The 11907-nt window shown below is 40.3% G+C and overlaps 3 protein-coding genes across 3 annotated transcripts; all 3 read left to right on the forward strand.

The window, feature by feature from the left end:
• Positions 1-503: 503 nt before the first annotated feature.
• Positions 504-1180, forward strand: GCK72_011306 (uncharacterized protein; the record flags this gene model as incomplete). Its single annotated transcript, XM_053728359.1, has 3 exons — positions 504-853; positions 901-1058; positions 1110-1180. 3 exons carry the CDS (start codon positions 504-506, stop codon positions 1178-1180), a joined length of 579 nt encoding a protein of 192 aa, XP_053587936.1.
• A 784-nt stretch (positions 1181-1964) lies between these two features.
• GCK72_011307 (uncharacterized protein) lies at positions 1965-4480 on the forward strand (the record flags this gene model as incomplete). The annotated part of the gene is made up of 5 exons (XM_053728360.1): positions 1965-2234; positions 2283-2906; positions 3465-3829; positions 4182-4342; positions 4401-4480. 5 exons carry the CDS (start codon positions 1965-1967, stop codon positions 4478-4480), a joined length of 1500 nt encoding a protein of 499 aa, XP_053587937.1.
• A 908-nt stretch (positions 4481-5388) lies between these two features.
• GCK72_011308 (uncharacterized protein) lies at positions 5389-10660 on the forward strand (the record flags this gene model as incomplete). The annotated part of the gene is made up of 8 exons (XM_053728361.1): positions 5389-5679; positions 5922-6144; positions 6588-6897; positions 7268-7643; positions 8007-8372; positions 9587-9901; positions 10344-10433; positions 10478-10660. 8 exons carry the CDS (start codon positions 5389-5391, stop codon positions 10658-10660), a joined length of 2154 nt encoding a protein of 717 aa, XP_053587938.1.
• Positions 10661-11907: the final 1247 nt, after the last annotated feature.

Raw genomic sequence — 11907 nt, forward strand, 5'->3', positions numbered from 1 at the left:
AAACGGGTGAAACTTGACAAACAGGGATGAAAACGACCGAACACAAGGCCGCCCCAAGCTCAAGAATGATTACAAATCTCTTTTTCCCTTCACTTTAACATGTTCGCGCCGGAGAATAGATACAGTGCGCTAGAGCGCAACTGCATCGAGCCCGCGGGAATCGAAGGCAAGTCTGAAACTTGATAAGACTTTATGGACTTTTTAGAGATAAAACCGGTAGATACCGGACACTTGTTGTTTCCGACAATTGATGATTTATGCAAATTATGTTTAGTCTTATCAGCTTCATTAGTTTACATCACAGTTGACATTTTTCGTGCAAAGCATCTGCAAATCAATCAAGTTTTGAAATTCCGGGAATTCATAATTTATTCGTTGTATAATTTCATATGGATATTTTTATTGGGAACTATTCTGAGGGTTCTGTTTATTTTGAAAAATATTCGTGGCATGGTAAGTTTTAATACAATTTGTATTTCTGAACATATACATATTTCCAGAGAATGCTGACATCTTGTTTAGCTTTCTATTGTATTAGTGTCAGTTCTCGTATTTTTATTTACGGAGTTGGTGTAAAAATCGGTCGTTTCGATCTCCAACATCATAAAAAACTGATAATTGCATCTACCATACTTCATATAACTATTACTCTAGCTACACTAAGGACAACAATTATAGACGCATATGCCAAAGAAGTATTTGAAATTCTATGGAGCCAACTAGGATTAGGAATTATTTGTGGAATCAGTACGACCGAATTTTTAGTGGTGTTGACTGGTGGATTCCGGAGTCTCGAGAGCGATTCAAGTGACATACGAGAATTGAACACAGAAAGAACTGATAGTGATTCAATGTAAGTTAGCACCCTCTAGCAGCATATCAAATTGTATAAACTTTCAGCATTGAATGCAACATCTGTCTCATGGAATTCTCCCCCTCCAGAATGCCCAGAATCCTGAAAAAGTGTGGACACACAATCTGCGAGTACTGTGCGGATAGAATACTAAGGAACGGAAAAATAGCATGTCCAATGTGTCAAACTGTAACAGAGCATTATGGTAAGCTATAAATAAGAAAAGGTGTCTGAAATATGATTATATATTTTCCAGGAAGTAGCTCGAAGCTTACCAAGAATCATGCTGTGCTGGAGTTTGTGGAACGGATCAAGACGGAAGGATAATTAATTTGATTAATTTAATAAATTTAACTATGATACTGTGACTTTGTTATTACTGTACGGAAAATGATTATATAATGTTGAATACCTTGCCGATTTTTATGCCGATCTATTTTTTCATCTTTATTTGTGTTCTGTGTGCAGAGCCTACCTCCCAGAGACTATCTTTCCCAGGAGAACATTATGAAGTACTAGCGAGTCTTGTCTAGGCTCCTCCCATTTTTCCCAGAGCCGTTTTTCCTAGGCTCAGATTGCATACCTTCTGTCACTTCTCATCATCATTTCTCCCTCTTTACTCTTCTTATATTCATTGATTTTTTTGGTTTTTCTCCTCTCCACTGCACCCTCAGTTACTCAAACTTCAATGCGCCGTATCTCAAAAAGGGGCGGAGCTTTATAAAAGTTGTCAACTAATAAAATGCGGAGAATTTGAAGAGCTACATTTCTGTGGTTGACAACTTTTTGATAATTTCTCACGTTTTTCAGTTATAACGCTTCTAAGTAGAAGACTAGACGTTCTATATGTCTGCGCCTCTCTCTCACTCAGGGCGCTTATCTTCAATCCGCTGTATCTCAAAAAGGGGCGGAGCTATTAAAAAGTGGTCAACAATAAAAATGTAGGAAATTTCAAGGGCTATATTTTTATAGTTGATAACTGTTTAGTAACTCCTCACACTTTTGAGATATGGCTTTTTAAAATACTCTAACTTAATAGTTCATAATTTTTTGACACCAGTTCCAGTTATCACCCGTGAAACTCATCCAATGGTTTTTTTTCATTTCAGTAATGCTAAAACCCTTCTGCCACTCCACCATACCGGTGCTCCTAGCCGCCATCGCTACCCTCTACAGTATTGCTCTGCTTACTGTGGACAACTCGGATTTGCCTAATCTCTGCTGGGTTACCATAGGATGCGCGGTGTTTTATAAGAGTTTGGAGATTTTGAAGAATCGGATGACATGCCAAAACAATATGATGCTAGTTGGGTTCAGTGGAATCCTAATTAGCACGTTAATTGCAAGGATTGCAGTTTTTTGGAGTGTAAATTATAAATTGGTGAGTTTTAGAATTAAACTTTTTTGAAATTTAAAGTTTTTTTTACAGATCGCCTTCTACACTAGCACTGCATCAATCATCTCCTTCTACACCATATTCATTTTTCAATACCACAAAACCATGCAACCCTTGAAGCTGTCCAACCAGAAAACATTCGCAAAAATAGTGATCGGAAACATTTTGCTCTTTGTGATTTCCTGCCTGCTAACACATAATTATGCCATTATATTTAATTGCGGATTCGGCTTAATTGGTGCTGCTAGCATGATAGACTTAGTGGCCGTCTGGGTAGATGGCTGTGCTCTGAGAGCAAGACACGCTGAAACCGCTAAAAAAGAATTTGATCTACAAAAAATGGATGTTCACTCCTGGAACGATGTTACCATGTACTGTTTTGCAGTTTTACTTGGTTTCTTATCGATTTTTGGATTGTTGGGACTAGTTTTTAGTGAAAACTTTGCTCTTTCCACTGCATATCATATTGCTGGAAGCTCCGCCGTCGTTACAGTAACCCTCGTCGCCATGAAGTATACATTGGACTTTTTCAATCGATATTTTGAAGTAGATCAAGTGAAAAAGTGGCGGAATAATATGGTGGTTGGGCTCGCCGGAATTGTGATATGTGGAGTGGCGGCGAGGATTGTGGTGTATAGCTATGGGATTGGAGAGAAGGTAAGTCGTTTCAACTTCGAAGCGCTATATCTCAAAAGGGGGCGGAGCTATGAAAAAGTTCTCAACTACAAAAATGTAGCCCTTGAAATTCTCTACATTTTATCAGTTGAAAGTTTTTTGATTGCTCCGCCCACTCTTGAGAAATAGCGCTCCAAAGTCGAAGAAACTGCTAGAGAGACGCAGGCAGTGAGAGTGTCTGCTTTCTCTGTGTGCGCTCTCTCACCCTATTGGCCCCAAAACTTCAAAGCGGTGTAACTATGCAGGGTAAGAAGCTAGAAAAAAGTTGTCAACTACAAAAATGCAGGAAATTTCAAGGGCTATAATTTTGTAGTTGACAACTTTTTGATAGCTCCGCCCACTTTTGAGATATAACGCTTAGAAGTTGCGTAGAGATAGAACGCGCACAGACAACGAGAGCGTCTAACTGTTTGCGCCTCTCCCTCTCTCAGGGCGCCCAAGTTTAAGCCGTTGTATCTCAAAAGTGGGCGGAGCTAGAAAAAAGTTGTCAATCACAAATATGTGTACAATTTTAAGAGCTTTTAAATTATTTTTTTTCAGATTCTCCCCTTCCTTCTCTCTATCCCCATCTACTCTTCCATTCTTTTCTACTACCTCTTTGTCTACGGATACCGTCAACACTGTTTCATCAACCACCAAAACCAAAATTTCCCCAAAATTTGGATTCCAATGGTCAATCTCACATTTTCAGTAATTTTGGCTAGAACGGGAATTCAGACTGATCTCGAATCTATGATCTATATTCAAGTTCTATTTTTTGTGCTATCCGTTTTTAGTGGCGTTGATTTAGTTATTATTTTGAATGGGGGATTGAGATCGATTCATGAGGAAATGGAAGTGAAGGATTCAGAAAATGAGGAGAAGTCAACGGAGGAATTGAAGCCAAAAAAGAGGATTTATCCGAGGTGAATATCTCAGAAAGGAGAAGTCTTCAACTACAAAAATATACAAAATTTCAAGTGCTTCATTTTTGTAGTTGACAATTTTTTGATAGCTATTCACCCCGAGGAGTTATAGCGCTTAGAAGATGAGAAGAAAAACAGAGAGAAAGAGAGCGCAGACAACGAGGGTGTCTAACTGTCTGCGCCTCTCTCTCTCTCAGAGCGCTCAACTTCAACGCTTCGTATCTCAAAAGTGGGCGGAGCTAGAAAAAAGTGGTCAACTACAAAAATGTAGGAAATTTTAAGGGCTGCATTTTTGTAGTCGACAAGTTTTTGGTAGCTCCGCCCCCTTTTCAGATATATTCTAATATTCCAGAATCCCCTGTACATCCTGTGACTCCGAGTACTCCGACTCCAAACCTCCCAGAATCCTACCGGAATGCGGACACTCGATTTGTGGAAATTGTGCTAAAAGAAAACTGAGTAAGAAGAATAAATTGACTTGTCCAGCCTGCCAGACGGTTCATTTTGTGAAAAGTAGGTCTTGAAATTACTGTAGTTTTGTAGTTTGTAGTGCAGAAATTTGTTTTTCCAGAAGGAGTCAAAGGTCTGTTCAAAAACTTTACACTGTTGGATATGATTGAGGAGGCGAGAAAGATCATGGATAAAGAATAAAAATTTTCGTGAACTTTACAAAAATTGAAATAAAACTTTTGATCTTGTTTTTCGTGAAATCTAGCAGAGATACGTAAAATAGGCCAACTAATAAAATGCGCAGAATTTTACTTGAATCATTTTTGTAATTTATCATTTTTTTAATGGACATCAGGATAGCAAGTTACAGAGCTTCAAACTTTAAGAGTCGAGAGAGAGCCGCAGACAGTTAGACACTCTCGTTGTCTGCGTTCTCTCCTTTAAGCGTTAAACTTTAGAGCGTTATATCTCAAAAGCGCAAATAGCTATCAAAAAGTTGACAACTACAAAAATGTAGCCCTTCAAATTACCTACATTTTTGTAGTTTACAACTTTTTTCTAGCTCCGCCCACTTTTGAGATACAACGGCTTGAAGTTGGGCGCTCTGAGAGAGGGAGAAGCGCAGACAGTTAGACGCTCTCGTTGTCTGCGCTCTCTCTGACTTTGAAACGTTATATCTCAAAAACGTGAATAGCTATCAAAAATTGGTCAACTACAAAAATGTAGTTCTTAAAATTTTCTACATTTTCGTAGTTGACAACTTTTTTCTAGCTCCGCCCACTTTCGAGATACAACCGTTATAAGACAAACAAGCCAAACGAGACACCGGAGAGACGCAGAGGGAGACACCGGAGAGACGCGAGAGTGCCTGACTGTCTGCGCTCTCTCATCTCTATTTTTTTAGATTAAAAAATTGAAAGTTTTCTCAAAAAACTCAAGAAATTAGGCGTGACATTACCTTTTCCAAAAAATGTTTCTTGCGTGGAATTGTTTTTTTTTTCAACAATTTTTTTCTGCTAATCGATTTCCACATTTTTATTCATTCTCATATCGCATTCTCCAGTTTATTCCCAAAAATCAAATCTAATCGTGGAATCGAAAAATTTACGATGCAGCGGAAGAAGATTCCTGAGACGACCGTAACCACCGTAACCACCGGGACCACCACGACCGTATCCAAATCGATGACGCCAACTGCTCCATCGACTACACAAACTACAAATACTACAAATACTACAACTACTACAAAAAAGGAGCCACCAAAAGCTGATGATGAAAGAGATAACGAGGCGAACTTCCGTCCGGATCAATTTGTGAACGAGAAGAAAACGGATAGAGGGCGGAAGGCTTATAAGAATTATGTGGAAATGGAGAATACCAATCGGCAGGCTTTTAAAGGGGTAAGAAAGGGGAAAAAAGGGAAAAATAATGAAAAAAAAAGAGAAAAAAGAAAAAACCACCGAGAGGAATCGAACCCGTGGGGGTACCCGGCAGTGGATCCAAAACGAGGTCGCTACCGCCTGCGCCACACCGGTCGACAAAAAAGAAAGGGCTGCCGGGCGTATATGAATGTGGCGCTCTCCGGCACGCGGCGGCGCTCCACCCTCCAATAATAATTTTTTTCGACGACTCAAAATTTCAGATCGAATCCCTATTGAGCTCTCTCGGACAAGCTGTCGGACTTGGAAACATTTGGAGATTCCCACAAATGGCTTATCGAAATGGTGGCGTCGCGTTCCTCATCTCCTATATCGTTTGTGCATTCATATTTGCGATTCCGGCGATTCATATGGAATTCGTGTTGGGACAGTACGCGGCGAAGAGTCCACCGGCGGTTTTCAGAAGGATTATGCCGGTGCTGGAAGGTAAGGGAACAAAAAGTCGGCTGACTTCTAGAGAGACACAGAGAAACTAGAATGTCTCGTTGTCTGCGCTCTCTCCTGTTTCTTAACTTAAAAGCGCTATAACTCAAAAACCTGAATAGCTATTATAAATTACTAACTACAAAAATGTAGCCCTTGAAATTTCCTACATTTTATTAGTTGACAAATTTTGTGTAGCTTCTCCCACTTTTGAGATACGAAGCGTTCAAGTTGAACACCTTTAAAGAGAGGTGCAGACAGTTAGACACTCTCGTTGTCTGCGCGCGCTCTCTCTCTGCTCAGCTTCTAAGCACTATAACTCCTTGAGGTGTATAGCTATCAAAAAGTTGTCAACTACAAAAATGGAGCCCTTAAAATTTTCTACAGTTTTGTAGTTGACAACTTTTTTCTCGCTCCGCCCATTTTTGAGATATAAAACATTTCAGGAATCGGTTGGATGTGTTGTCTCGTCGGCGCAGTCATTGGTATCTACTACATGATTCTTATCTCATGGATTGGAATCTATTTGGGCAACACTGGCAACGCTGTCAAACTGTCCAAGTGTAATAATGAGTGGAACAACCTGGGGAATAGTGTATGCTACGTGGGCGTCGTGCAGAAGAGGTGTAAAGGATTGTTTACGGATTTTATTGATAAGGATGGAAAAAATGCAACCAGAAATCACAAGTTTTTCAAAGGAAGGTGTCAAGATCCCGGCAATTTGACCATGGCTAGTGGGACCGAGCAGTTTTTTACGTAAGTTTTTCAAATCGTTTTTTTTAATGTCTTAACTTTTTCCATTCAAATTTTGATTATTATGAAAATGTAGCCCTTGAAATTCTCTACATTTTATCAGTTGGAAGTTTTTTGATAGCTAGCAACAGTAGCGAGATAGAAGAGGGAGAAGAGCGGAGCGAGAGAGACGGAGAGAGAGCGCAGACAGCGAGAGTGTCTGCTTTCTCTGCGCGCGCTCTCTCACCCCTGAACTTCAAACCGGCGTAACTCTGCAGGGTGAAGAGCTAGAAAAAAGTTGTCAACTGCAAAAATGTACCAAATTTCAAGGGCTATAATTTTGTAGTTGACAACCTTTTGATAACTCTGCTTGTTTTTGAGATATCAACTTTAGAAACTTCGTGATCAATCCCTCCACCGGCTTCACCGACTTCAATTTCATCAACTGGGCAACGTTGGGCGCCGTGGCGATTTGCTGGGTGGCTGCCTCGATTGTCTTGATTCGAGGAATGAAAATGATTGGAAAACTCTCCTACTTTACCGTAATCCTACCGTACATCATTATCGTAATCCTAATGATTCGAGGCATCACCCTGGATGGTGCGGCAAATGGTTTATACTATTTGTGGGGTGAGCCGGATTTTGCGTTTTTGATAAACTTGCGAACGTGGACCGATGCAATGACTCAAATATGTTTTTCACTATCAATTGGCCAAGGCGGATTGATGAATATCGCGTCGTATAATAAGAAGAGCTATAATTGGTATAGAGTGAGTCTTACAGGACCATTTTTTCTAAAAAAGTGAAAAAAAGTTTCTGCCTTGTTTTATTTTTGAAAATAACATTTTATAGAACTAAAATTATATCCATCGTGTTCCTCGTAAATTTCTGATCTATACCGAAAAATAATCAAGTTTCTAGGTCAAGACGGTGAAGAGTTACGAAGGCTGGCGAGAGAGTGAGAGAGCGCAGACGACGAGAGTGTCTCGTCGTCTGCGCTCTCTCACTCTCTTGCCACCACTTGTAACTCCGCGTAGAGACGTCCGTTTGGCACGATTTTCAGTTTGCTAGAAAGCTGAAAACATGGGGAACACGCTCATGTAAAAAATTTCAAAAAAAACATTTTTGTTTAGGACGCCTTCCTACTGGTCCTCTGTGACACTTTGATGTCCCTGCTGGGTGCCACCGCCGTCTTCGCCACCCTCGGCTTCCTGGCCAAACAACAAGACGTCCCTGTGCCAAAAGTGATTAAAGATGGCCACGCCCTCGCGTTCATCGTCTATACCGAAGCGATCTCTCAGATGCCCATACCGTATCTCTGGCATGGACTGTTCTTTCTCATGTTGCTGCTGCTCGGTATGAGTACCGAAATTGTGATTGTCGAAATTGTGTGCTCGTGTCTATCCGATCGATTTGGATACCTTCGTCGCCATCGATGGGTTACGGTACTGGCGGTGTCGCTGACGTTTTTTACGTTGGGATTGGTTATGACTACTGATGTGAGTTTGAGAGTGCGCAGACAACCAGACACTCTCGTTGTCTGCGCCTTTCTCTTTCTCCGGGCGCTCAACTTCAAGCCGCTGTATCTCAAAAGTGGGCGGAGCTACAAAAAAATTGTCAACTGCAAAATTGAAGGAAATTTCAAGGGCTATAAATTTGTAATTGACTATATTTTAATAACTGTTCACATTTTTGAGTTATGGCGCTTTGAACTTCGTAGCCTCGCGTGGAGAGAGCGCAGACAGTTAGACACTCTCGCTGTCTACGCTATTTCCTTAATGAATTTTGTTCCCTGGTGATTTTCAATCCAATTTTCACTGATTTTTTAGCTAATTACAGTATTTTTTGTGTTTTTGCAACGTTTTTTTAAGCGAAAATCCAGATTTTACCACTTACACCTTGGACGCGTTTCAAAAAATATGGTGCATTTGACCAATTTCAGACTATTTTCCACAATTTCTCAAAGTAGAGAGTTGAGATTTTGGAATTTTCAACCCCAAACACATTTTTGACCCATTTTAGCCAATGATTTCCACCAAAAACGAGAATATATACTTTGGTTGGCGCACCTTGGACGCGTTTTCAAAAAATGGTGCATCTGGCCGATTTTTGACTATTTTCAGCCAGTTTTTGTAGTAAGAATAGATATTTTTATAATTGAAATTTTGGAAATTTTGGAACCAAGGTTATCAGGAGAAATTTTAAAATTTTTGAAATCGAAAATTTCAGAAGGAAAAAGTTCCAAAAATTTGCGGTGCTATCGAAAAGGTATCAACTACAAAAACATAGCTCTTATAATTTTTTACATGTTTGTAGTTGACCACATTAATCTAGCTCCGCCTACTTTTGAGATATAACGCTTCAAAGAGGAAGAGAGTGCAGACAGTTAGACACTCTAGCTGTCTGCGTCTCTCCAGATACGCCCCTGGCTTTAAAGCGTTGTATCTCAAAACGGGGCGAAGCTAGAAAAAAGATACCAACTACAAATGTGAAGGAAATTTCAAGGGCTACATTTTTGTAGTTGACAACTTTTTTATAGCTACTCAATTTTTTGAGATATAACGCTTTGAAGTAGGAAAGAGCGCAGACAACCAGATACACTCGCTGTCTGCACTACCTTCAAAACGCTGTAACTCGCCCGGAAAAAGAGATATCTAAAAACTTCCAACAGCAAAAATATAGCCCATTTCATTATCTTTCCGAATCTTTCCAGGCCGGCTACTATTGGTTCGATCTGTACGACGAGTACAGCGCCGGCGTGTCCTCCACCCTCGGTACCGCCTTTATGTGTATCGTCGTCTGTTGGTGTTACGGTTTGGATGATTTCCGTCAAGATATGAGAGAACTCCGTGGAGGCGGAGAACCGAAAAATGTTTGGAGCCAATGGTTGGGACCGACAAGTTATATATGGACGATTATGTGGAGATTCATCACACCACTATGTGCGATTTGTGTGATGGGCGTGTTGGCTGGTAGTCGGAAGTATCCGTATAATGAGGATGGTGTCAAGTATCCACCGCTATTTGATGTAAGCTATCTAAATAACGTGAACATCTATCAAAAAGTTGTCAACTACAAAAATGTAGCTGTTAAAATTTCCTACATTTTTGCAGTTGACAACTTTTTTCTAGCTCCGCCCACTTTTGAGATACAGCGGTTTGAAGTTGAGCACCCATTATAACAAAGAGAGAAGAGACGCAGACAGTTAGACGCTCTCGTTGCCTGCGCACTCTCCATTAGCTTCTAAGCGCTATAACTCTCTGGGGTATCAAGCTATCAAAAAATTATCAACTACAAAAATGTAGCCCTTGAATTTTCCTACATTTTTGTAGTTGACCACTTTTTTCTAGCTCCGCCCACTTTTGAGATACAACGGCTTGAGATTGAGCGCCCTGAGAGAGGGAGAGACGCAGACAGCTAGAGTGTCTAGTTGTCTGCGCTCTCTCCTTTTCCCTCACTATTTTTTCCAGATATTCGGATGGTTTGTCGCCGCTCTCCCATTTTTCGCGATCCCGTGGTTTGCGGTCTCCACGATTCTGAAGTATCGACGAGAAAATATTGTAAGCGTCAAAAAAAAAATAATTTTTTTTTTCAATATTTTCAGCCACTCCGCACTGCGTTTATGGTACAAAAACAGCACCCGTCGTATGATAGAATAAGTGAGCGATGGCCGGAATGGAAGCAGAAAATCGGGGATCAGATGGCGGAGGCGGAGCCAGGAGATGACGATGTGGAGATTGTGGATGCCGATGATGATGGCGATGAGTCGTATTTGGAGCATTTTTAGATGTTTATATTACTATTGTATTGAAGTGAATGAAGGTTACTGTAGTTTCATAAATTTGTTTATAGAGAGCGCAGACAGTTAGACACTCTAGCTGTCTGCGCCTCTCCCTCTCTCACAAGGGAACCTTTTTCATATCAGGGTTGAGAATTGGCTGAAACTTGGCACATATATACTTTCGACCCTGCTCTATCACATGCCGTTCTCAAAAGCTGCGCAATACGGCTCGTTCGCGAGAAAATTGGGTCGGAAAATTTCTGAAAATCGCCGTGTCATATTAAACGCGTGACGCCCCTTTCTTCATTCTCGCTTTCTCTATTAAAAATATGAACATCGGTGGTCCAGTGGTAGTGAGGGGGAGTCGGGGTAGGAAAGGTGTGGGTTCGATCCCGGCCACGTAGAATCTTTTTTTGCTTTTTTATTATGGATTTTCAAGATGGAATTTTTAGGTCAGTATAGCGTTTTTTCGAGATTTGAAAAGTGTAATACTGATTTTTATGAGTATAGAAAAAAATTGGGACCACAAAAACGAAACAAATTTTTTCGAAGATTTCCACACTTTTTGATCATCAAGTGATGGTCATTAATTATTCGAGAACAATGTTGTTTTGGAAAAACACATTTCGAGGAAAGATTGTCAAAAGAAAATTTCTTCAAAAAGCTCATGTCATTCATCATTTTTTCATCTCGAAAAGATGCTGAACTCTTTTGGAAAAGTTGTTTCTCCAAAGTTTTAAAATTAATGACCATCACTTGATGATCAAAAAGTGTGGAAATCTTCGAAAAAATTTGTTTCGTTTTTGTGGTCACAATTTTTTTCTATACTCATAAAAATCAGTATTACACTTTTCAAATCTCGAAAAAACGCGATGCAGGCCCAATAATTGACCTTAAAAAATCATAATAAAAAAGCAAAAAAAGATTTGGCGTGGCCGGGATCGAACCCACACCTTTCCTACCCCGACTCCCCCTCACTACCACTGGACCACCGATGTTCATATTTTTAATAGAGAAAGCGAGAATGAAGAAAGGGGCGTCACGCGTTTAATATGACACGGCGATTTTAAGAAATTTTCAGACCCAATTTTCTCGCCAACGAGCCGTATTGCGCAGCTTTTGAGAACGGCATGTGATAGAGCAGGGTCGAAAGTATATATGTGCAAAGTTTCAGCCAATTCTCAACCCTGATATGAAAAAGGTTCCCTTGTCAGGAGTCTTAACTTCAAGCCGCTGTATCTTAAAAGTGGGTG

The sequence above is a fragment of the Caenorhabditis remanei genome, chromosome III, assembly GCF_010183535.1.
Source record: "Caenorhabditis remanei strain PX506 chromosome III, whole genome shotgun sequence".
In the NCBI taxonomy this organism is placed as follows: domain Eukaryota; kingdom Metazoa; phylum Nematoda; class Chromadorea; order Rhabditida; family Rhabditidae; genus Caenorhabditis; species Caenorhabditis remanei.